Source organism: Mercenaria mercenaria, chromosome 18 (assembly GCF_021730395.1).
Source record: "Mercenaria mercenaria strain notata chromosome 18, MADL_Memer_1, whole genome shotgun sequence".
Lineage (NCBI taxonomy): Eukaryota > Metazoa > Mollusca > Bivalvia > Venerida > Veneridae > Mercenaria > Mercenaria mercenaria.
The window spans coordinates 22,057,036-22,084,606 of NC_069378.1; the positions used below are offsets into that span (position 1 = coordinate 22,057,036).

Sequence of the window (27,571 nt, forward strand, 5' to 3'; positions counted from 1 at the left end):
ACTACGCGGACAAGCCCAGGGAGTTTTTGGCAACCTTAATTCAAAGACCACCGATTATCATGAATTAATAAGAGCTTTAGAAGATAGGTTTTCACCGAGAAATCAAACTGAGTTGTATAGGGTCCAATTGAGAGACAGACAACAGAAAGCTACAGAGTCTATGGCCGACCTGGGACAGGATATCCGACGTCTAGCTAACTTGGCCTATCCTAATGCCCCAGCCGACGTTCGTGAGACCCTGGCTAAGGAACAATTCATCGACGCTCTTGTGAGTTCAGAAATGCGTCTCAAGATTAAACAGGCCAGGCCTACGGATCTAAACGATGCCGTCAGACATGCGGTGGAGCTGGAGGCATTCTATCGTGCAGAAAAGAAGCAACAAGGAATTCTTAGAACTGCAGTAAATGAGGGACAGTCAAAAGATATTGAAAATCTCAAACAGGTAGTTTCAAATCTGAAAGATAGTGTAGATAGTCTGAAACGTCAAGGACAATATAATAAGCCTGAAAATAGGCCTATGCATAGACCTTATGGTTATGATCGACGAAATGCTCAACGAGGACAATACCGACATCCACCTCCTCGGCCATACAGATATGATGATAGATCAAGAAGATACTATCCTTCGAATCCAACAGTTAGAAACCCTCCTCCAAAGGATATGAGACATGACCCATATAATCAATCTAAGTCAGGCATCTCAGAAACAAGATCTGAGACAGACAAAAAGAAGGATAAGAATACCGAACACAGTTGTAAGAGGACGAGCGTGCGATCTTCTGGTTTGTACGTAACAGCTAGCATTAATGGGATGTCAGTTGATTGTCTGATCGATACAGGGGCCACGTTGACAATCATTTCTGAGAAGTTGTGGAGTGTCATTGATCAACAATGTCCAGTTCAACCAATTGACTCCCGGATTGTATCCGCCAGTGGAAACTACTTGAATATCAAAGGAAAAACGGAGATTTCCATTTTGTTTGGTGATAAATATTGCAAAGTTGATGCTATCATTGCAGAAATCGACATAGATGTAGTACTTGGCCTCGATTTCATGCAGAATCACGATGTAAGCATAGACGTTGTCAGCAATACCATGAAACTTCATGATCAAACATTTAACATATTCTGTTCTGGCAAGATAGGGTGTTTTAGGATAGTCTTATCAGAACGAACAAGTTGTGATACCTGCTGAAACTGAGATGATAACCAAAGGGATGGTGACTGAATCAGGTATTAAAAGGATAGGATGGGGTCTTATTGAAGCCAGTGATACATTCAGGGAGCTAGGACAGGGGATGGTCGCAAGAACTCTAGTTCGAGCAGATAAAATTGTTCCTGTAAGAATTGCTAATTTTTCGAAGCAGCCACAAACCTTCTATCCTGGGACTAATGTCGCAACTATATGCAAAATTGATAGGGTAGAAGGAGAAGGGACACACAATAATAAAAACAACATTCTTCCTGAGCACCTTCAAAATCTATCTGAACGTTCAACTTCTGGGATGGCCACCGAAAATAAACAAAAGGTCAAGGAACTTTTAACAAGGTATTCACATATCTTTTCGAAATCTGACAGTGATTTAGGTAGGACAGGAATTATAAAGCATCACATCCCAACAGCCAATGCCCAGCCCATCAAACCACCGATTCGGAGGATACCAGTACATTTGCAGGATGAGGTTGAAAAACAAATTGACCAAATGCTAAAGGATGACGTGATACAACCTTCAACTAGTCCATGGGCCAGTGGGATAGTTCTTGTAAAGAAGAAGGACGGATCTAGAAGGTTTTGTATTGATTATCGTCGTTTAAATGAAGCCACGATCAAGGATGCATATCCACTCCCCAGAATTGATGAGTCCCTTGATCAGCTTTCTGGATCCTCGTGGTTTTCGTGCCTGGATCTAGCTTCTGGATACTGGCAAGTGGAGATGGCGGATAAAGATAAACACAAGACGGCGTTTGCATCAAGGCAGGGTCTTTTCGAGTTTAACAAGATGCCTTTTGGTCTCTGCAACTCGCCTGCCACCTTTGAACGTTTGATGGAATATGTGTTGGCTGGTCTTCATTGGAAAATATGCCTCGTTTACTTGGATGACATTATTGTAGTTGGTAAAACCTTTGAAGATATGATCAAAAATTTACAGCAAGTTTTTGAAAGGTTTGAAGAAGCTGGACTTAAAATGAAACAAAAGAAATGTCAGCTGTTTAAAAAGGAAGTCGAGTTTTTAGGACACATAATTAATGAAAATGGGGTAGGAACAGACCCAAAGAAAATCGAATGCATCAAACAGTGGCCAACACCTCACAATGTTACAGAAATACGCTCGTTTCTTGGACTTTGTGGATACTATCGGAAATTCATCTTGGGATACTCACAGATAGCTAGACCTCTTGTAAGATTGACAGAGAAAAATACTCGTTTTTCTTTGGATACAGATTGCGAAGAAAGTTTCAAAACTCTAAAAATTAAGTTGATCACAGCTCCGATATTGGCGCATCCAGACTTCTCTTTGCCGTTCATCTTAGACACGGATGCTTGTGATTATTCTATCGGAGCAGTGCTTTCACAGAAAATTGATGGACAAGAAAGAGTCATAGCCTATGCTAGTAGAGCACTTAACAAGTCGGAACGAAAATATTGTGTGACCAGGAAAGAGATGTTAGCTGTAGTATATTTTATCAAATATTTCCGCCACTACCATTATGGTCGTGAATTTCTGGTCAGAACAGATCACGGATCGTTACGATGGCTGATGAATTTCAAGAATCCCGAGGGTCAGGTAGCTCGCTGGATGGAGATTTTGTCATCATATCAAATGAAAGTAGAACATAGACCTGGAAGACTGCATGGAAACGCAGATGGCGTTAGTAGGATACCATGTCGACAGTGTGGTTTAACTGATCCAGAGAAAATGCAGATTTCAAATACAGTTCCTATCACTGTAAATCAGGCGGCTTTCATTGGCAAGATATACCAAAACGAAGATACACTAGAAACGTTACAGAAACAAGATTACGACCTAAGTACAGTTATTGAATGGGTCTCTTCAAAGAAAAAGCCTCTTTTCAAGGAAATCGGAGCAGAGGGCTACACTGTAAAATCCTTGTGGAACCAGTTTGACAGACTAGAAATGAAAGATGGTCTTTTGGTGAGACATATGGAAGATACAGAAACAAGAAACCAGTCACTAGTGCCAAGATGTCACAGAAGAAAAGTGCTCACCTGTGCACATGACATAAGGTCGGCCGGACATTTAGGGATCAGAAAAACTCTTTCAAAGGTTAGACAGAACTTTTATTGGCCAGGCATGCAAAATGATGTTCGGTTGTACGTTGCAGGTTGTGAGATATGCATGAAACGCAAGGGACCTAACAAAACCAAGCAAGCCCCAATGCAGGTAGTAAGGAGTGGCTATCCTATGGAGAGGATAGCTATTGATATCCTTGGAGAGTTGCCCGAGACAGAACAAGGAAATCGTTATATTTTAGTGATAGCTGACTACTTCACTAAATGGACAGAATGCTTTCCAATGCGAAACATGGAAGCTGCTACTGTTGCCAGAATTTTAGTAGAAGAAGTTATAACTAGGTTCGGAATACCATCACAGATACACTCAGACCAAGGCAGACAGTTTGAGGGAAAGTTATTTAAGGAGATGTGTGAGGTTTTAGGTGTAGTAAAGACACGAACAACGCCATATCATCCTCAGTCAGATGGAATGGTAGAGAGGTTTAATAGAACACTAACGACGATGTTAAGTGCATTTGTAAATGAGAATCATCGAAATTGGGATGAGCAAATACCATATGTGATGATGGCGTATAGAAGTGCTGAACACGAAACTACTGGGATGAGTCCAAATATGCTTATGCTTGGTCGTGAAGTATCTACACCACTAGATTTGATATTTGAAATGCCATCAGGTATCAAACCAATACCAGATCATGAATGGGTCTGGCAGTTGCGCGAAAGGTTAGAAACTGCTCATAACATTGTAAGGCAGAACACCGAAAAAGCAATAAATAGGCAGAAGCAATTGCATGACAAACGAAATTCTTTCGAACAGTTTCAGATAGGGGATAAGGTATATGTATATTTCCCAGTAAAGAAGGTTGGAACTTCATCAAAGTTCACATCCTTCTGGCGCGGTCCTTATGCAGTGCTTGGGAAGTTATCCCAAGTTCTGTATAATATTGACTGTGGACGAAATCGGGCTCCACAAGTCATTCATTGTGATAGAGTTAGAAAATGTAAGAACCAAATCTTACTTGATGAAACAGAGATCAATTTGGATAAAGATAGTGATGATGAAGGTAGTACTGGCAGAAACTCAGATGTAGATTTACCGGGTACAGATGATATTGATAAAAATAACGATTTGACAGACATCCAGAGTAACACTAGAACTCGTAGGAAACCGGTTTGGGCTAAAGACTATGTCTTTTCTCATTTAAAGTCCAAGATGCCAAAAGTAAAGACTACAGTTTGTATAAATCCACTCTTGCCCATATGTCCTGTATGTAAGACAAGCATACAGAAAAATGAGAAGATTGAAGCTCATGTTGAACAATGTAATAGAAGGGACGAACTAGAAAGGACATGTAAAGTCTGTGACAAAGTAATGATGAAGTATACGTATCTTAAGAAACATATGAAGTTTGTACACAAAGTAGACGGATCTGGACGTATAATGAAAAGGCAGAGTGACAAGGAGGACTGGGATAAGAACCCAGATATAGAATTGGATTTTAAGGACAGTGAAAGTGAGAATGAAGAAAAATGTGATGCAAATTATAATACCGAGAGCGGAAGCAAATGTTATACGGTGAGTGCTCCCGATGATACGGAGAAAATAGATAATAGGAAATCAGTGGATGAGAATACAGATAATGAAGATGAAAATTCAGGACAAAGGGAGGTTGAAGTTAGTATCTGTCGAAGTGATGAAGGAAGTAAGAAGAGACAGAAGATTGTTATAATTGAAGAAGGAGAGGTTAATTATGAATCAAACCTTCTATGCCCAGCAAAGCGATCATTAGCTATGGTGGATCTTAATCTAGGAGATTATCTTGACGAGGGTCATGTGAAGCCTACAGATATAAATATTGCTATCAATCAGAATGGTGAGATGACCATAAAAATGCTGGTAGAGAAGTAATTTGTTGTAAAAAAAATTTGAGGAAAGTCTTAAAAAAATAAATATATGAAATGGCTTTGTTAGCCAGGTTTAACTTATAACAAATGTTACAATGGTAATAGAAAAATGAACTTTTCTGAATACAGTAACTATAAATGTTTCAGTTTATATTTGTGTTTCAGGTTGAAACATTAAAATACTGGTCTCATATTTATATTATACTTTGTTCTATAAATGTTAATCAAGTTTAGTGTGACGATTGTTATATATATATATATATATCATGCGGGACGCATTAATTTGGAGGAGGGAGTAATGTGGCGAGATACCTATGTTGATTTGATTTAGTAGTCACATACCTTAAGATTCGTACCTAAAATATTCATACCACGTTTTCGACCCACCGATGAGCCGTCATAATTCAGTAGATTTAATTAAGTAAACATTAATCTTTCATGAATACATAGAAGAGAGAAAGTTCTATCTACTACTACGATAAAACCAATATATTAAGGCGTTAATAATGGAAAATATACAAAGATTAGTCAAATTACGCACTTAGATGATCATTGTACTAAGGAGCTTGATTTTGTCATTATCATTGAGCGCTCATTAATTACAGTTGGGAAAAGGGTTATAAATACCAGGACAGCATCACGAAGTGATCAGAATCTGCCAAGCTACCGACTGAATAACATCGCTGAAAAATAAATAATATATCGGGTTCTTGACCTCCTATCATAGTCTGGGTTCTTACTCAGAACATTGCGTTCCGTTTAAGTTCCACGACGATAGGAACTCGACATCTGGTGGTATTTAGGTAAAATCTTAATGTATGGTATTCACCTCAGGCATAGTTTGTTGTGAATCGCCATACTACAAGAGATCCCATCCACGAATTTTGAGTGCTCGTCATTAGTTAAATTGAGATAGATTGATTCACATTAATTATTTTATAGTTCACCAATCATTTTAAGAATCATTTGTTTTCAATCAGTAGGCAAGGAAGCCCATAGGAAAAATTATATTATATTTAATATACTGAGCTAGACCGTGCACGCTACACTATTTTAAACCTAATTCATAACACCGTTAATACATATAAAATATATATAAACTAAATAAATATTATGTAGTGATTTTCCATATTTTCAGATATGTAATTTGAGTCTAGTATACCTTTAAAGGTAGATAATGATATTTCCAAAACCATCTTTCTTTTTAGGAAAAAATTGAACCCAAATACAAATGACAAAACGATTAAGGCCTTAAAATTAAATACGAATTGATAATATTAAATTTACCAACAATTTTTAACATTTGTATTATAAATTTTAAGGTAAGCGAGTAATCATATAAATTAAAATTCCAAAATGCACACCACCAAAAATACCATTTTAGTTTGAAAAGCCCACGGAGTGTGTGGACACTAAAATATACAGAAGAGATATGATTGTAGTCTGATTAGTATTTAATTATATGCAACCGTTTGGCGGGCTGATAACCTAACCAGTGTTCCTGGATTTCTTTTGTCTGCGCGTAACTGTTAACATCTCCGCATGGATCAGAACTGGAGGACGAATGAGCTCAGACACCGTGTCTTTTTTTCATGAGTTCTTTTATATTTGTTATTAGACAGAATCTGAATAAACCGCATATGTAATCTTGGTGGATCTCCTTTTCCCTGTATTTATATCCGTATTGTTGAATTACGATACATTTTGGATATATATATAATATACTTTTGTTTTTCACCCTTCCGTAAATGTAGGCAGATTGTTTTCAGTTCCAGTACCGTTAGTCTGCCCGTTTTTACGGGTACATCTGCCCACTTTTTCGGTCTTTAACGGATTGAATCTAAAGATCAAACGTATATCTGCCCACTTCTACGGTATAGTAAAAATAAGAACACAGTGGATGCGCTAAATTCAAATACGAAACAATTATTGTTGCTAAAGCAATAGAGTCATGTTGATCCTTTCAGGAAAAGCCTGTTTGTTTTCTGTCAAGACAGACAATCGCAAATATTAGTTGTTCAAAGTGGGTGAAAAATTACATACGGCAATCTAAAAGTCTTACATCTTAATATTTCAAATATGTCTAAATTCGGCAAAAAAAACCCCACAAAATATGCTAATGCAAATAATAACCTCTACAGCTATATTCTTTTGGGAAAAATGATACTCAGCCCTTACACTTACAGGATCAGTAACAACTACTGCTGATTATCAAGATCGTCTTGTGAGGTTCGTACCTATTTCTTTGCATGTTTTTTTTTTTGGTTGATTCTGGGTACTTTCGCGGGAAATGTGAGTGACAATTTGAACATGTCATGGACAGTCGCGTTCTAAACTCGTCACAGAATCATATATAATCGACCCTTACATGTACGCAAACATCCACAATTATACTGCAGCTATAAGTGGTCATATCAAATATCTAATACCTTTACAAGTTGCAGTCGGTGTATTCAACATAAATTTTAAGAAGCATAGAGCTTAAACACTTCGTACACGGATAATATATTTAAGTAAACTACGTTTAGCACATCAGAAGCAGATAGCTAAAAATAATATATAGTAACCATTCTCTAATTTCTCCGAGAAACTTTGTGAATGGTCGCCATACGTTCTTTGCCGTTGACAGATTTATTTCAAGAAAGACACCTGTAATAGCAAGAACTCTGGAATAGAAATGTGTGAAAATTTTCCAAAATGTTTTAAAATGTTGTTTGACAGCCATTGACAAAATTATCCCAGAACTTCCAATGGCAGACAATGGCAAACGTTTCATTAGAATCATCACTCAGTCGTGATACCCATTATGAAAAGTATCCTTTTTGGCAAATTATTTGCCACAGACTGGGCTAAAATGGCCGACAAAAATGGAAACTGTGAACCGCTCTAATACCCCATTATTGTTCAATATAGCTTTGAGATCCTATGGAAACTATTAATCCTCACTTTTGAAAGGCTTTTATGAATAATCCTAACTTTTGAAAGGCTTTTATGAAAATAAAATGTATCTTCCGGGACCGAATTATTAGAAGAAATGTAGGGGCTTATGTGCAGGAATGCTGATCATTACATTTAATCGAGTGCTGAAATTTGAAATAACTGTGCAGTTCAACGCACCAGCAAATAATATAGGATAATGTTCATGTGTAGCAGAGAGTGATGTTTGTTCAAATACAAGCTACATAAATATCGAAACTGGCATGTTAACATCACTGGCAGATAGTCTAAAACACATTTAAAAATCTACAACACTATTGAAATATGATATTCATATATTTTTATCGTATAGCTTATACAAAACAAATATATAACAAGAAAATAATCTGCTAAAATAAAGTGGGTGGGGTAAGATATATTTTGATTATTTCACATCATCATGTTGTTTATATACTTAAATATTGTTTTAAATATTCTAGGATGGAAAATCAAAGATAATGATATTAAATATTGCTTTGACACTTAACGTAAATTTTAAGATACGCAAAGTTAAATTTCAAATTTGGCCACCATTTTATATTGATGACGTCACGTAGTGACATTGTGAGCTTGAGATCGCCCTTCGTCCGTCGTCCATCCGTCGTCCGTCCACAATTTCTTGTGAGCACGAAAGAGACCACATTTTGCAACCGATTAATCATTTTAATCAAACTTGCACACAACTTGTATTGGCATAATATCTGGATTTCTTTCGAAAACTGGCCAGATCCCATTATGGGTTCCAGAGTTATATCCCCTTAAAGGGCCAAAATTTGCTATTTTGGCTTGTGAACACGATAGAGACCAAATTTTGCAATAGATTTTAATCAAACTTGCTCACGTCAGATCCAATCATAGGTTACCGAATTACGGCCCCTGATTGGCCCCTGAAAGAGCCAAAAGGTGTCAATTTTACCTTGTGGACACGATATAAGTGACATTTTACGTTCGATTTTAACCTCACTTACACACAACTTAAGTCACAATAGATCTCGGTTCCTTTCGAATACCAGCTAGATTCCATCATGGGTTCTAGAGTTACTGCCCCTAAAGGGGCAAAATTTCTATTCTGGCCCTTTCAACCAATATAGAGGTTGGTTTCATTTATGCTTTGATTCGAAATAAACTTGCATAGAATGTTTATCTTGATGATCTATATGCCAAGTTCGAAATTGGATCATGTGGGGTCAAAAACCAGGTCACCAGCTCAAATCAAAGGTAAAGCTTGTTAACACCTAGAGGTCACATTTATGACCCTATCTTCATGAAACTTGGTCAGATCTTGATGCTTCCTATGCTAAGTTCAAAACTGGATCATCTAGGGTCAAAAACTAGATCACCCTTATCAAAGGGAAAGTTTGTTAACACTCTTGAGGCCACATGTATGACCCTATCTACATGAAACTGGTCAGAATGTTTATCTTGATTATTCCAAGGCTAAGTTCGAAACTGGGTCATGTAGGGTCAAAAACTAGGTCACCCGCTCAAATCAAGGGAAAAGCTGGTTAACACTCTAGAGGCCATATTTAAGAACGTATCTTCATGATACTTGCCAAGAGTGTGTATCTTGATGATTCCTAGGCCAAGGTCGAAACTGGATTATGTGGGGGTCAAAAACTAGGTCACCACTCAAATCAAAGGAAACGCTTTTTAACACTTTACAGGCCACATTTATGACTCTATCTTCATTAAACTTGGTCAGAATGTTTATCTTGATGATTCCAAGGCCAAGTTAAACAGGTGAGCGATATAGGGTCATCGTGACTCTCTTGTCAACCCCCAGTTTGAGCGGCTGACACCTTTAATTATCTTTACAAAATTCTATCAAAACAGGTAATTGACGAAAAGAACTTATAACAATTAGTGTATTTGTTTTGTGTAGGAGAATCCACTTGTAAAGACAAAACAATAAGGGTACACTAAGCGTACACCTTTCTGTGATTTCACAGAATATTAGATATTTTTAAGAATATAAAATGTATCGTGTTTTAAAATAAAATTTGTGTAATATTAGGCATTTAAACACGTATTTTTCAAAACAACCGCGATAACAATGCATGAAAAAATACCAATTTCAATTTGACAAAATCAAATTTCATGGTTTTAAAGCTTTTCAGTAACGTATGCTACTGCACTATATTTTCTCCAAAATAGCTGTCGCGACATCATTTATGACCACTTTTCCTTGCTATGGCTTATTTTTGCCATATTTAATCATTTTTACACTAAACTGCACTCAAATCACGCACTTTTACTTAAGAAATAATAAGTTCCCAAACGTGGTTTATCGTAGAATAACCCGAGTATTGAATTGTTATGCGCAAGAATATATCACGAAGGCCGTAGGCCTGAGTGATATATTATTTCGCATAAGAACGAAAAACGAGGGTAATTTTACGATAAATCACACTTGGGAACTTGTTATTTCGATTCTAACACAGGCGCGTCGCGAGGTGTATGACATTGGGGCGACGGGAGACATTAATGGGGTGGGTATGTGAGGGGTGTCCCCTCCCAGACAGTGAGAAAAATTTTGAAATTTGCATCAGAAATAATGTGATTTCTTTGTTTTTAGAGACCATGTAAACATTTTTATCATGGAGGCGTTTACTTCGAAATAACAAAGTGTTTACTGAAATTAATTCAAAATTAGTTCAATGGGATTTTGAGTGTCTGCCGAAACCAGGTGTTCTAATCCTGTTATTTTGAGTTGAACTGTTCTTGTGTCAATACCGTTTAGGAGACTTTGAACGCTTTGAAAATTATTCCCTGATTAGAATTAACTATTTCTGATTCACGACAGATGATCTGTTGATATATTAAATTCATTTTAAAACTTATAGTAATTACTTATTAGCATCGGATTTGGAAACAGCTTTTGTCGGCGCTTAACTTGTATTGAGCAAAACTTCACTCTTTACATTCAAGTAGGGCCTATAACCAGCTCTTTCAATTTCGTAATTGACGTGTCGCCGCCCCTATGTAGACTTTCACACTCAGCAACCTTTTAATTCAATTTAAAAAAAAGTTATTTCATTGGCGGCTTCTTGTTGATTCCCGCCGTTTCGCCCCTCTAACTTTGAGCGTTGGAAGATACTGAAAAAATCTGAATATTTTCAAAATTATTGAATCGCCGTATTGCCGCTCCAGGACGAAATATTGGGCCGGCGGTCGCCGCTGCCGCCCCACTCGCGACGCCTCTGTAACACGACATACCAGTATCAAAAGTGTTAGAAAAAATGGTAACTACTTTTTACAACCGTGCTACGCACCTGGATCGGATGACGTCATTGCTCGCGAGTGGTATATTGCAGAATAACCCGAGTTGATAGAAAAAAATATATAGATGAATATTATTTTAAATTTCCAAATACTCTCAAATTTTCTAACCTTATGAACAATGGCAATAAGAATACTTTGTTAAAACTGGCTGTTTTCTGTAAGAAAATTATGTCTACTTTTAGATAAATAGTTAGTTCTCATCCTCTACATTATCAGTTACTTCTGCAACAATTTGTCATGTTTTACATGCCGTTCTGATTTTGTTACTATGACTGTTATTGTTATAATTGTTGTCAGATGCCCTTATGGGCCTTGACTTGATTAATAAACTGTAAACTGTAAACTGAGATAGATTTTGCTCTACATGTATGTAGGTTATTTGCTGGTCGTATTAGAATGTAAAATATACTCAATCTCAATTTGGTGTAATCAGGCTGTTCCAAAAGCGCACAGGATAGAGCTGTTTTGATATGTCTTTCGATCTGTTTCGACGCGCCCTTTATGGTATGTTCCGTATTGCTTTCCTTTCTGTAAAGGCATTGAATGCATGTGTAGCTAGATTTTATGTGTGTTTGATATACTAGTTTTACACTAGCATTTTTGTGTTTTATATCAGATTCACATGACGAGGATTACTTTAATTACTGGTACTGATGATAAACCCGAACAGAAAATGAGTTTTTTTACCTGTAACTTTTTTTATTTCTGCAAATTGTAATCAATGGTCGGTATCAAAATAAAGCTTAACCTTTGATGAAAACTTTACATAATTCAAACTTAAATTTAGTGAAACAAACTCACACGAAGTGAGGCCCTGAAAGGGGTATGTAAAAAGGGGACTGTATGAACGTTGACTGATGATAAATTCGAACACTTTGTCATTTACAAAATTTTCTTGGTATTATTATATTGAAACTTTCCCCAAAAAGCTGCAACCGCCATTCCTGATGAAGTAATGTCAAGTTACCAAATGCCAGGCCTTCATGTTTCCACAGTGAGCAATGCGCTAAAAACACCCTCTTCCCCAGTAATTTTGGATAAATATTTTTTATACAAATTTATGTAAGTCATTTATTTAAACAGAATATTTACCAATTTTGTTTTTGTTTACACCAGATGGTGTTGTAAGTGGAAACTATTAGATGGTGTATTCAATTTTATAAATAACCGAGTGCAATCGAATATTTCCAAGATGGTCGACTTCATCATCTGTCCGGATTTATCATCAGTACCAGTACACTGTCCTGAAACATAGTGGGGGTTGTGAGTTCGTGTGTACATAATTAGGTGGTTTAATGCCACCGACCGTTTCGAGGCGTGCCACGGTGTCCCTTTGTGCTTTTTTGTCCTATTTTTTTCTATGTAATTATGTGTAAATGTCTATCGTTTACATATCTGTACTTACAAAACACCACAAACACTGTAGTGTTTTGTTATGGGTTCTTACAATTGGATCTTTGTCTCATAAATCATGGCGTGGGTCAATCGAAATTAAAGATAAAATTCATTTTGAAAATAGCATTTGATGAATCAAATGTTGAAAATGTATAAACTTCTTGCACCTAAGGATTCTTGTTTAAGTACTTTAGTTATACATTCCATTCTTATTTCTATACAGAAAAGAGCTCGTAGAACACGAAAAGTTTCGTGATCCTAGACCCAAGCGTTCTCAAGTTATCGTCCGGAAATGGTTTAACTGTTCCGGGTCACTGTGACCATGACCTTTGACCTACGGACCTCTAAACCAATAGGGGTCATCTGCTAGTTACATCAACCTCCCTATCAAGTTTCAGGATCCTAGGCCCATCGGTCTTATGTTGTCGTCCGGAAACGGTTTAACTGTTCCAGGTCACTGTGACCTTGACCTTTGTCCTACGGACCTCAAACCATTAGGGGACATCTGCTTGTCATGACCAGCTTCCCTATCATCTTTCATGATCCTAGGCCCAAGCGTTCTTGAGTCATCATCTGGAAACAGTTTAACTGTTCCGGATCACTGTGGCCTTGACCTTCGACTTACTGACCACAAAATCAATAGAGGTCATTTGCTGATCATTACCAACCTCCCTAACTTTCATAATCCTAGGCCCAAGCGTTCTTGAGTTATAATCAGGAAACCGTTAACTGTTCCGGGACACTGTGACCTTGACCTTCGACCTACTGATCTCAAGATCAATAGAGGTCATCTGCTAGTCATGACTAACCTCCCTATCAACTTTCATGATCCAAGGCCCAAGCGCTCTTGAGTGATCATCCGGAAACTGTTTAACTTTTTCGGGTCACTGTGACCTTGACCTTTGACCTCAAAAATCAATAGGGGTCATCTGCTGGTCATGACCCTAATCCTAAACGTTCTTGAGTAATCATTCAGAAACCGATTGGTCTAAATACCGACCGACGGACATACCCCTCCTTCTTTGAAAGGAGGCATAAAAATCTGACCGCTGTCGATTATTGGCCGGAGGAATATTCTTCAGAATTACTGTGTCCTATTTATTTGTTTTACTATCGCCTGTACACTGCTAGGATTTTGCTTTAAGGGTTTGCGTTCTTGAAACATTTCTTTTCTGTTCTTAAAGTACTACCTATACTTTATTATTCTGAATTTGAGGAACAATTCCAGTTCTGCTACAACAGTGTCACAGCGCTGCTGGAGATGTCAGACACTAATACCTGCTGCAATATCAACAATGTGTAAATAAGAAAAATACTAGACAGATATTTTCATAAACTCTGCCTTAAGCTGATCATGAATTTCCTATTCGATGTGAAACATACAATAGCCTTTAATGTGTCAATGCCTTTTGAAGAGGCAGTCATTCGCTCGTGCTTTTTTTTTTCAATTCGAGAAATGGATTATCGTACATGAAAATGAGATAAGCAACCTGTTTACGTGCCATAGTATATAGATCAAAGTTTAAATGATCGCTTCCTTAACCAGCACAAGTAATACAAAAAGTGATCGTTTCCTCGATGGCATTCTCGCATACCAGAGGTCTACCATGGTTCCCAGGATGAACATTTATCTCGGGATTTTGACGAACCTCAGACGGATGAGAATGGTGATACCATAAATGACTGTTTCCCTTCCCTGCCAAAATGATACCATGATTGTTTCCCTTCCCTGCCAGTGATACCATGATTGTTTCCCTTCCCTGCCAAAGTGATACCATAATTGTTTCCCCTTCCCTGTCAAAGTGATACCATGATTCCCTTCCCTGTCAAAGTGATACCGTAAATGACTGTTTCCCTTCCCTGCCAAAGTAGATCTAACACCATGATTGTTTCCCTTCCCTGCCAAAGTGATACCATGATTGTTTCTCTTCCCTGCCAAAGTGATACCGTAAATGACTGTTTCCCTTCCCTGCCAAAGTGATACCGTAAATGACTGTTTCCCTTCCCTGCCAAAGTGATACCGTAAATGACTGTTTCCCTTCCCTGCCAAAGTAATATACCATGATTGTTTCCCCTTCCCTGCCAAAGTGATACCATGATTGTTTCCCTTCCCTGCCAAAGTGATACCATGATTGTTTCTCTTCCCTGCCAAAGTGATACCGTAAATGACTGTTTCCCTTCCCCTCCAAAGTAATACAGCAACAGTCTGTTTCCTTAAATAAAGTATTTCCGGGCAAAGTTATACAGTAAATAATCGTTTCCTTAAAACGCATTCCTTTCCAAAATTCCAAAAGCTTTACACCCTGTTGTTGACTTTTGTCATTCAGAAACCATGGATCACCTATCTTTCACTAGGTTACTTTTGAATGTTCAGACACATGGTATGTATCTGTTACAGTGTTCTTACAAATATGTGTGTAGAAATTGATGAAACAGAAACAAGCTACATTGTGACATTAGTTTTATTATCACATATTCCCTAAATCCTTTATACATGTAATATGATACAATAATAGTCGTGACAAAAATATACATGGAAAATAAACGACATTTATGATAGACTACATATTCATGCCGATGGAATTACTCTGCATGTGTGTCATCTAGAATATTTCTTGATGAAAATAACTAAACTTTAAAATGTATGCGCTCCGACTTTAAAGTATTTGTCCTATACATCACATACTAGGAATATTCTGTAATATTAAACAGTTCCTGTTCCAAATACATCAAATCTAAATCACCCAAAAAAAAATTTCAGAACATTATATTTTGAAAACATGCTGCAGTTCATAACTCCACATATTTTTTTTTTATACACAAGCCTTAATGTTTTGAATAATACCATCATAAATAAGATTGCTATAGTGTATATCATATTAATTCTTAGTATACTTTTGTATCTTTTTCATATTTTTGAGACAATCGTATAATGTAGAACTTTCTTTCCATTTCAATGTCTTTTCTGTTCAAACGAACAGATATCCTGTATAATGTATATTTTCCTTGAGTATACAACATGTATTTATATATATGAAAATATATAAAAATCAATGAATTTATAAAAACAGAAATATTTATAAATCAATATATTAATGAATTTCATTTCATTATTTATCCATATTTTATAATATATAATACAAATGGAAATTATAAATGCACATATCATTAGTATAGTAGGTTTACGTGTAACTCTAACTATTTTGGTGAAAATCAGTAAATTTTACCTATGCTGCTAAAAAAATTGATTCTCTTTAGCAATTACATTAGATCTATTTTGTTCTTAACTTTCAAACTCCCTTTAAAAATTGGTAAAATAAAAGACATTCTCATGTACATCCAAAGAATAATTCACAGCTTGATTAAAATTGTGCAGAACAGAACTTTTTTGTTACCACAGCCAGAACATTTCCTTATGTCAATACAGTTATCCACTTTTTAAACCGACTGGACAATTTGTACAATAATAAAGTAATAGCTTTCAACTCTGGTTAAGTTTTAATACAAAAGGACATAATGTCTACCATACAGTACAAGTTTACATATGATTAATAATATAATTGAGCCGCGCCATGGGAAAACCAACATAGTGGCTTTGTGACCAGCATGGATCCAGACCAGCCTGCGCATCCACGAAGTCTTGTCAGGATCCATGCTGTTCGCTAACAGTTTCTCTAATTGCAATAGACTTTGACAGCGAACAGCATGGATCCTGACCAGACTGTGCGGATGCACAGGCTGGTCTGGATACATGCTGGTCACAAAGCCACTATGTTGGTTTTCTCATGGTGCGGCTCATATAGACATATAAGGTCAAATAATCCAAACTGCACTTGCAAATTATTTCACTAATCAAGTGCATATAATGCCTAAGATAGCACTGTTTCAAACATCACACTTTTCTGCTTTACCTTCTACCAACCTCAGTGAATAAAGGTGAGAACAGATTTTCAAAACTGATGTTTCTATATTTAGCATGTTACTATTACATCAAGATGAACTTGTTTACAGGACTAAATTTTTGCAACAGGTCACGCATGTTAAAATTTTCTAATACTGTCGTGCATTTGGATAAAATAATATTTGCAATAAATAATTCAACATTAATTCCTTTTTAAGAAAATAAATACACTAACCTAGGAACATCTTTAATTTAAAAAAAAAATCACAACCAAAAGTTCTTTTACAGAGACCATTGTGCTTACAGTACTAAAATCAAGGACTTTTCAAGGATCGGTATGACATTTAAGTGGAGAACTTTTACATATTCCTTGACCAAATATTTAAGCAAACAGAAAGCCACCTGCATTGTAAAGACCACTGCCATACTGAATAAACTCACTTGTTGACTATGTTGCAAAAGCCACTGCCATACTACATAAAATTTACTTCTTAACTAAGTAACAATCACATACTATTTACTGGCACTATCACTACTTTAGACACAGTTTTAGTTTTGAATAAAAACTCAACATTTTACATATAAAATGAGCCGTGCCATGTGAAAACCAACATAGTGGCTTTGCGACCAGCATGGATCCAGACCAGCCTGCGCATCCGCGCAGTCTAGTCAGGATCCATGCTGTTCGCTTTCAAAACCTATTGCAATTAGAGAAATCATTAGCTAACAGCATAGATCCTGACCAGACTGCACGGATGCGCAGGTTGGTCTGGATCCATGCTGGTCGCAAAGCCACTATGTTGATTTTCTCGTGGCACGGCTCAAATACCTCACAGCATCTAACAGCCACTTTAAAATTCTACACAAAATAATTTACATTTACTTGTATGTACACTCATGTGTACATATTTTCATGTGCAAGTGTGTGCATATATAGTATACACACATCTGCACATATTTCCCTGCTGGGAGCCTCCACATATTGTACTCAGGATTTCTAATGTATTACAAACTTTCTTGTAACACTGCCTGAATTGGTCAATTCAATCTTCCTTTATTATCAACTACCATCACTAGTTAACCTAAATAAAACAAATCTCTGTTCCCTGTTATCACCTCCACTTTTCTCAACTATAAGCTGCATTCCTGACAAGCTAGATATTAAAAATAGTCCCCATGACCATTATCAACCCTACTTCTCATTAATGTAATACTACACTACACGTTATCCGTAGAAAAGTAGCTCCGACAAAATAAATAAATTCAGGCTGTTCTTATCATTAACACTACTTAACACAATTCAATACCATTTAACAGTGTATACTGTATTTCGATGTTTCGATATTTCCCACGTGTAGGTCATTTGCAAAGTAATGTTTTGAAAAAAAATATGAATATATGTGAATAAATGATACCGGCTATAAATAATACTTTTTATTATTTATCAATACATATGAACTACTACACCATTAAATTTTACAAATATTTTTTATATACAATTTAAAACGCAACAATGACATCACAGAGGTGAAAATATACAAATTCCCTCTTGACAAAGTACCGAGTTGCAGAACGCACTTTTACACAAAGATTATTAGTTATCATACATGACTATGTACAATCGAAACAAACAAATGACCTACTAAGGAACGAAATTTTTAACTCTTACATAACATTTTTTCCTTATTTAGCAAGTGATCACTTACTTTCACAACCCATTTTAATCATCTTCTTCAATTTTTACAGGAATTATACAAAGACATGTCACTTTTTCCTACCTTCTATCATATCATACATCAACTACCCCTGATTTTCTGAAATGGACTCTCCTTTCTTTTGTTATTGAATGTTCTACTATTTATTAAAGGTATATATACCTTATCTGTTAACAAATCCTTACAGCAACCACTACTACATATAGCAGCCAATAAACTGATCTTGATGATAATAACATATACAGTAATTTTGTTAACTACCTGTTTTGCTTAAATACTTGGCCCATAATACTTTATCCAAAAAAAAAAATCAAATCAAATAGCTGTAAATAATACGGATCAACCAGACCAATCATCATATCTCAGATACAGTGTAAAGTTAGAACTAATAGAAAAATCTGTATAACTGCCATTTACAGGCTATACCTATTTACAACGGCTATAGAAAATCTCAATTAACTACTGCAAATTTAATTGGCACATGTGTTTAACAATTAATAAATCTCGAGTTAAAACTAATGTCAATTTATAGGTAATACATACAATTAGGAAATTCTCTAGTAAAACCATTGCAAGGAAGTGTTCAATTATTTCATATACATTTAAGAAACAAGAATCAGTTTATATATATTTATACTCTCTGTTTAGTTACAATGAAACTGGAAACATCAATATTTTTCCATATTTACATCTTGATTTTCATACTGTGGGCATGACGTCATTCTAATGAGTGTTGTTGTGTTCATTTTTTTTATTCACATCAGTATTTTAAATTTTATTCTGGCTATTCAACAAATTCTGATTTATAACAATTCTATAATATTAACATGTGTAGATACCTATGTAATAAAAAAATTAATAGCACAATCCATACTTAAAAGTCCTATACCAAATCTGGTATAACTTACATACTCTTATATAAAGTCCCACCATTCTATACTTGATAGCACCAACAAAATCTAGCAATATCAATAAAAGTATGAGCTATGTGATCAAAACTCACAAAAAAAGGTTTTCACTGTAATCTGCAGAAAAACCTCTTTAGTTTTTTTTATAGGTAATCTATATATATAAAAAAAATCCATGCATTAAACTTATGTATATATATTTAAACATACAGATGTATTAACCTCAATTTTGCCTGGTTTTGATACTAGGTTGCATTTTCTTCATTTGGTGTGACAATAAACCTATGTCAAGGCAAGATGTGTATAAAATGCATATATGAAATGCCAAGGAAAGGCACAACTTACTATTTGCATATTAGATTTTCAGCTTTTGACAAAAATTAAACAGTTTGCCTGATAGAAAATCGACAGCTACTTAACAACTGACTTTAGATTAGGTAGGCAGCACAACAATCAGTGTTGTCTTCAAAATGTGACTTTTGACAGAACATAAATTACACCCCTGTCCTTGGACCTCCGACAAGAAATTTCCCATATTCTGTAAGTGTTATAACATGCCATGATTTTGCAATAAACTGCTACAAATAGATTATTTATGTTTATTCTGTCTGATTTTTGTTTCAAAAGTTAAAAATCTATAAATTATTTTAACATTTTTTTTTATACAAAAATAAAAATATGCAATTAACATATGATTCATACAGTTTTAGCTTTTTTGATTTAATGCTTTTGTGCAGTATGTCTATATGAAACAACGAACAAACAAGTTTTCATTTTTCAAACAAACTTATATAACTCTATTCAAACGAAGTAAAAAGAATTATTTCATTTTTTTGAAGATATTTTATCCAAAAGAAAAAAAAATATACCCCCTCCCCCCTCTAAAAAAAACTCCAAAACACAAGTTTAAAATTGGTCCAACCTGTTGTGCACACAAATTGTTTATATGTGTTAAGTGCATGTGCACTTGAAAGTACCATATTCAACTATGCATATCAATTATCCCAATTTAGCTACTGCCAATTGGAAAATATTTTTCATGTAAAAGGTTTAAGTACACATATGCCAAATATTCCATTAACTAATATCAGGTACAGTAGCACCTAAAACACAGCATAAAGGTGTGTAGATACTAAACATGTAACCTGTGTAAAATTCTGCTAATTTCATCAGTCAAATGTGTCCTCTAAAAGGAAGTTTTATAATCACATGACCCGACACTGGAACTTTGCTCCAACATTTAAGAAGCACTTGCTGGCACAATAGAAAAATTCAATGTCAAGCATTTGTATAAAAATGTCTATAATTATGTATTTTTCTTATTTCATTTTTGTGCAAAAAAACCCTAATAAATCAATAGCAATTAATAAATGAATGCATACATGAACAATTCCCTTGTTCATTTTTATATATATCACATATTTTTTTTTTCATAAATTTTATTTCCTAATTCGAAAATGTTAAACATCCTCTCATTTCTTCTTAGATAATTTCTTTTGTTCCTTTTCTCGCTGCTTTTGTTCTTTTTCCATTTGTTTTCTTTCTCTCTCCATCTGTTTACGTTCCTTTTCTAGCACTAATTTCAGCTCTTTAACTTTCTTTTTCAAATAGTCCCTGTCTTTTACATTTGATATGCCTAGAGCCTGTAACAAAAATAACTTCTAAGATACATGTACTGAAAAGTAATTTTGATATAAGAGAGACTCTTCAAGGTACCCTTTAATAAAACAAGAGCTGTCACAATTCATGTAAATGTACCAAACTTTCACATACATAACTATACTTCACAAATGCTAACTACTGCAGTGTACAAAAAATAAAACCCATATCTTTGTAACGTTCTTTCCTTCATGGGCAGACAATCATTAAATCAAAGGTCTGAAGGGCCTGAGTCGGCTAATGATTGATGTACTGACAGTATAGTCTACCAGTTTCAGTTTGTTTTTAGTTTTTTTCTTAAAATTTCATAACACAGCTCGATATTTACCCAAAATATTATATCCGGATACGATTACACTTTTCTCCAGTTTCAACAATATATTTTACAAATTGTGATGATACGAAGACATTTAGCAGCAATTGGCAGTATCTGATATTGAAGTTTACGGTTAAATTACCTCTTATTTAAATCTTTTCATAAAAAAGTTGTTTCGTTTCGTGAAAGCAGCCAAACATAGACGATCTACTTTCGATTTCAAAAACTACAAGAAAATACAATTTAATGTTTCGTTGATTTGTTTATTTCTCGAAAAATAAGAATTAAAATCATTTTTAATATCAGTAGTAACTAAACAAACCAGTAAGAGCTTCTTCTTTCGATAATTTATCCGTTTACTGACTCCAAAATTCAACCCACGCACAGTTTATAGAAATCATACGATGCGTGTTTACGTTCAATGTGGGAGAATTAAGGCTGATCGGCTATGTTACCTAACGCATCCAGACGATTCAGATTTTGTTTTTAAAAAAGCATTGTGTGCGTTTCTGTAATTTTATATACGTTTTTATACGCTTAGAAATTATTAGACATGCGTATTTGCATTATTTCTATACGTAATTTACGCTAATACGCATCTTATCTGGAGCCCTGTGGAACTATTTTTTGTCTTTCGCTGGATGTTACCCAAGCTTTGTAAGTCTGCGCAATTCTTAAAATGCACATTTATGCTTAATGAGTTACATTCGAGTATTGCACAATTACAAGTCATAAATATGACAGATTACATCGTATATTGGTCATAGCAAAGGGAATTGACACAACTTAACTTCATTCATGCAGTGAACTGTTTGAAGTTTGAGAAATCTAATGGAAATACATCCCTTCACGTGTTATTCGGTCCATTTAGAGAATCGCTGAACAGCAAGGACTCGTCAAAAGGCTTTCAGCCTTTAGCCGACTCAAAAATGAAAGATTCTTTCAACATGGCACTTTGCTTTTTGGGTTTAACGCCATTTTCCAACAACATTTCAGTTATTTAACGGCAGGCAGTTTACCTAACTAGTGTTCCTAAGCTGGCAGGCTTTCTAACGGCAAACCTGCTTCTCAGACTGGTATCCAGTCTCAAGTTTTACAACCTGGGAACTCGATTTCCTTTAAAGTATTCCACAGTATGCAATCTGTAAGACCAGAACGTACCTTTTGAAAAAGAATTAAATAGCAGACAGATCCTTTAGTAAAATTTTAATTTAAAAAGGGGCCTCCGTGGCCGAGTGGTTAGAGTCGTTGACTTCAAACCATTTGCCCCTCATCGATGTGGGTTCGAAACCTCATTTGGGGCGTAGAATTCTTCACGTGAGGAAGCCATCCAGCTGGCTTACGGAAGGTCGGTGGTTCTACCCAGGTGCCCGCTCGTGATGAAATATGCACGGAGGGGCACCTGGGGTCTTCCTCCACCATTAAAGCTGGAAAGTCGCCATATGACCTAAAATTGTGTCGGTGCGACAATAAACCCAACAAAATAAAAAATAAATTTAATTTAAAAAATGAAAATACATGTACCTTTAATCTATTAGAATCCATGGCTATGAGTTGAGGTCCAGTCACCGACTTTTCGGTAAACAATGGAGCATATCTTTCCATCTCTATACCAATCAACCAATGTCGAACATTCTCATTGTTCCACTCTGTTATCTGACCGGAACTAAACTGGTTTAATGTATGGTGACCTGGTTGTGAAGGATGGTCCTAAAACAGAAAACACAAGTTTGTTTTTCTTTTCATGTCTGTAATTTAAGTTTCTTTATATTTGCAAACTTTCTTCCATACAAATGTTTTGTTCTTTTTGGACGGGGTAGGGTTGCATGTGTTGAAGATAGTGTAGGATTGTGAAGACATAATTCCAACAGCTTTCTCCAATTTACAGGATTTCATTTAAAATCTTGTTCCAAATGAAACAACATTTTAGTTGCAGGCACTTGTAGTATAAGACTTAGCAGGTCTTACTTCTGTACTACATACAGACAGCTTCATTTATTATTAATTTTTTTATTTTTTTTAATTTTTTTTATTTAATGTCACACTGACACATGATAGGTCATATGGCGACTTTCCAGCTTTAATGGTGGAGGAAGACCCCAGGTGCCCCTCCGTGCATTATTTCATCACGAGCGGGCACCTGGGTAGAACCACTGACCTTCCGTAAGCCAGCTGGATGGCTTTATTAAATTTTATTCTTACTGTTCGGGTGTTCAAACTAACTGTTAGGATTCATATGGAAACTAAAATTGGCAGAGATATTTGTTTTACTTCAAACATTGACAAGAAACTGGTTAAAAACAATACAACTTATTAGAGCACTGCAATGTGGAGTAATATATGCCCGAAGGTATGACCTTTGACCCCTAAGTGTGACCTTGATGTGAGCCATCCAGAACATGAGCTCTGCATGACGTCTTGATGAAGTGAACATTTGTGTCAAGTTTCTTCGAAATCCTTCAAGGGGTTCAAGAGTTACAGAGTGGACACACAATTGCTAATGCACAAAAAGACAGATGTATAAAAAGTCTTATCTAACTTTTAAGTAATAGAATAAGGTACCTCATTGGCAGGTGTTCCTGAGAAACTGTACGATGTCTGCTCCATTTCTCCTACCATATATCCTGAAGATGCGTCACTTACAGTACTAGCACCTGAAATATTCATTATTCAATTAACAATATCTCAATTAATTATAGTCCGTTACTTCCAACTTGTATAGCAGTCCTAGCATTGAACCTTGATATAATCAAATTTACCATGTGACATCTCTTCTATTGATCTTCAAATTTATACTAGTTTAAAATTTCCACTGTTCTTTTATTACATATAATTCTAGTATAAGACTTCTTTTTTATCAGACTTCCACTTTATATATGAATATGGAGTTGAAATGTTTCCTGTTTAAAAGAAAAATATATAGCAGTATTTTGCTCCCGGCAACAACTCCTTTGATATAATATATTTTAACTTTGTAGTAGATTCCACATCCGCCATGAATAGAATCAAAGTCTGGAAATGCAAAACTGATGTACTGCAATGTGGTGTCATCTTCTCAGTGTAAAACGAGATGTTCAGTAACTTTTGATATATACTGGGCAAAACTAACTAAGTGTCAGGTATAAAATAGTAAGAAAACTACAGCGCTTGCTAGAGGTGGCTAATACCCGCAGACGCCACTTTGATAAAGGGAAGGGGGTCGGACCTATTGACATATCATATTAATGAGATAAATAATTTATCCTAGTTTATGAAAATTGAAAATTCTTTCTGCAGGTTAGAAGATAAAGAGCAGATATGAAGTAAAGCTATTTGACCTTTGACCTCATGAGACCTTGACCTTGGACCTAATGACCCATGCTTTGCACTCTGCAAATAGTCTTGATGAGGTAAACTACTGACATAAATGCTGTGAAAATCTTTCCAGCTGTTAAGAAGATATGGAGTGCCTCAAAATACAATTTTCTGAAAATTCAAGTTTGACATTAACTTTAAATTTAATGACCTGGTTTTTTTTCATGTTTATCTTAAATTAAGATAATGAAAAAACATTTTTGTGAAGAATTTTGAAAATCTAATCATAAGTCTACCTCTGGAAAGGAATTATGGTAAACAAAATCATCAGTGCATATGAGCTCATTATATCCCCTATATACTTTGTATGTTGAGTTACCATACTTTGGAGAGTTTTTTTTTTTTTTTTTTTTTTGTTCATATTGTTATCAAATTCAGTATCATTATGACATTGTTTTATATGTACACTATAAATGACAGGAAATTGACATGTAAAACTGTATTTCGTAGATTTTCTCAACATTTTGCTCAACTTTTTTTGTTGAGTATAATATATAGAAACTGCTGACTAAGTAAATTGGAACATTTAAGACGGCTTTTGTTTGTAAATAACTTTATCGACCACACCCTTCACTATAACTAAAGGCACTATTAAAGCTAGTGTCTCATGTAGTAGTGTTCTGACTCAGAGGTATATACACCCATAATCCTTAGTAACACTTCTACTTTAAGTATGGTTGTCATAAAATCTAATTCTAGCAGCTATCTCAAGTTAAACCTTAACATCTATAAATGCCTGTCAGTCATTTGTATCCTGTCTTTCTTCTTGTGGTCATTAAACTATCTTGTTTTCAAGTTAATCCTGTAAGTTTTACACTATCTTGTTTTCAACTTATTTTAATAGTCTTACAACTATCTTAGTTTCTAATTATTCCTGTAGACATAAAGGCTGGGGTCGAGGCATTTTGAAAGATGTGTGAGTCAAGGCATTTTAAAAGACATAAAGACTTGGGTATAGGTATTTTAAAAGGCATGAAAGCTACGGTAAAGGTATTTTGAAAAACATAAAGTCTTGGGTAAAGACATTGTTGAAAGAAAAAATAGCTAGGGTAGAAATAAGATGAAGGACATAATGGCTAAGGTAGACATATAAAGGCTGGAACAGAGATATCTTGAAAGAAATAAAGGCTGGAACAGAGGGATTTTGAAAAACATAAAAGGTGTGTGTGTGTGGGGGGGGGGGGGGGGGGTCGAACCCATGCCCTCCTGCACTCTAATTGAATGCTCTTTATCTAGGGATGTGAAAGCAAAGCTGCTGTAGCACTATGATATATTACATGTGTGCAACCATTTTGTTATATCCTCGGAAAAGTATCTATTGACTAAGTTAGGTATATGTTTTCTTTCTAACTGCATTCTTGGGACTGTTTGTGCACTATGGCCCAAGGGTAAAAAGGCACATTGTTGTATACATTGGAAGACTTTAAGTGCAAATACCTTTTGGTTCTTCTTCTTTAAATGAAAAAGTAAAAAAAATATGAAATAATGAAATATACGTTTTAAGTTTACACAGTGTATAAATGTCTTATCTTATTTGCAATGACTGTATTAACTATGCAACTTATAGAACCAGAGCAAAGTAAGATTTTTTAAATAAGTATAATATTAACTATACTTAGTAATTAGTCATTGAAGCTTGACACTTAATTAAAACCCAAGTCAGTGGGTTTAATAACATTTTGATAATTCTTGCCACAGGCACATTTCAAGTAATGCATGATCAAGTTTCTAAACTGCATGTATACTGAGGTTGAGAAATACTTAAAATATTGTAGCATCATGGCATTGAATGTTAGTGTTACTAACCAAACTACTAAAATACTAGTTCATAGACATGCAATTCATGCTGTTATTCATAACAACTGAGATTGTGGGTTTTTTTTTTTTGTTTTTTGTTTTTTTACAGTCATATGTTCAAGTTATAATGGTAGCGAAATACTACAGGAGCACCTCCTGCCATTATTTCAGGTAAGGGCAAACACCCGAGTAAAACACCGACCTTCCCTGAACCAGATGAATGGCTTCTTCACATGAAAGAATTCTATTTCAAACCTATGGAAATAAAAGGCTAGTGGACTAAAGTCAGACCATATCCCCACCACAGAGGCCTCTGTAGTTTTGTTTTTCATATTTTACACTTATGCCTAGAGATTAATGAATGAGTCATAGATCTGTTTGATTCTAGAAAAAGATAAATTACACACTGGTGTATAAATAAACCATTCAGTTTAAATAGTGTATCATTCCAGTGAAGAATGGACCTACAGCCTTATAAAACGCCTATGGATGAGGGTAGATGAAATGCTTAATGTAGTTTTTTGAGTTTTAGTCAAAGGAAAAGTTAGTATTTCCGGATATATAATGCACAGTCATAAGTTTAAAACTTTAATAAAAATTCACCAGATAGGAGCAATAAGACATCTGAATTAGTTAATAATTTTCTTGAAAGAAAACTTTTGTAGCTTAATTAATGAGCATATATATTAATATACTCCCTAGCCAAAGTGGCAACAAGAGTATTCAAAATAGAAAATTGAAGGAAAAGTTGGTATAAATGTGAAGCAGTGTGCACTTCAAACTATCAGCTTACCATCAAAGTCAAGTCCTGTATCAATTTTCTTTTTCGAAATAAGGGTTATTCCCCCTTCACCTGCAAGGGTGGGATCATCTGAACCAATGGAGCGCTGTGAAACAAGCATAACTCCACCCCCTTTATCTCTGCCACTCCCACCAAATTTGAAAGGCAGTTTGGGTAAAATCCCTGTAGCGTATAAAGGTTGTTAGTTCAACAGGTTAGTAACAACTACAACAACAACAACATTCATATATTCATATAAGCATAAAATAGGAGCAGTGCAACAGTGTAACTTATTCAAATATATATATATGCCCATTATTATTCAA

At 35.3% G+C, this 27,571-nt stretch overlaps 1 protein-coding gene across 1 annotated transcript; it reads right to left on the reverse strand.

The window, feature by feature from the left end:
- Nucleotides 1-15,260: 15,260 nt before the first annotated feature.
- Nucleotides 15,261-27,437, reverse strand: LOC128550832 (sterile alpha motif domain-containing protein 14-like). The gene is made up of 4 exons (XM_053530670.1): nucleotides 27,258-27,437; nucleotides 23,876-23,967; nucleotides 22,838-23,023; nucleotides 15,261-20,981 (listed from the first exon to the last, which is right to left on the reverse strand). Exons 1-4 carry the CDS (start codon nucleotides 27,364-27,366, stop codon nucleotides 20,811-20,813), a joined length of 558 nt encoding a protein of 185 aa, XP_053386645.1. The 5' UTR covers nucleotides 27,367-27,437; the 3' UTR covers nucleotides 15,261-20,810.
- Nucleotides 27,438-27,571: the final 134 nt, after the last annotated feature.

Bases quoted from the DNA above. Each gene is read 5' to 3' on its own strand.
- LOC128550832 (XM_053530670.1), bottom strand. From the start codon at position 27,366: ATGCTTGTTTCACAGCGCTCCATTGGTTCAGATGATCCCACCCTTGCA. The intron at 23,024-23,875 runs GTACCTTATTCT...TTTCTGTTTTAG, and splicing joins CAGGAACACCTGCCAATGAG to GACCATCCTTCACAACCAGG. The intron at 20,982-22,837 runs GTACATGTATTT...TTTTTGTTACAG, and splicing joins TGGATTCTAATAGATTAAAG to GCTCTAGGCATATCAAATGT.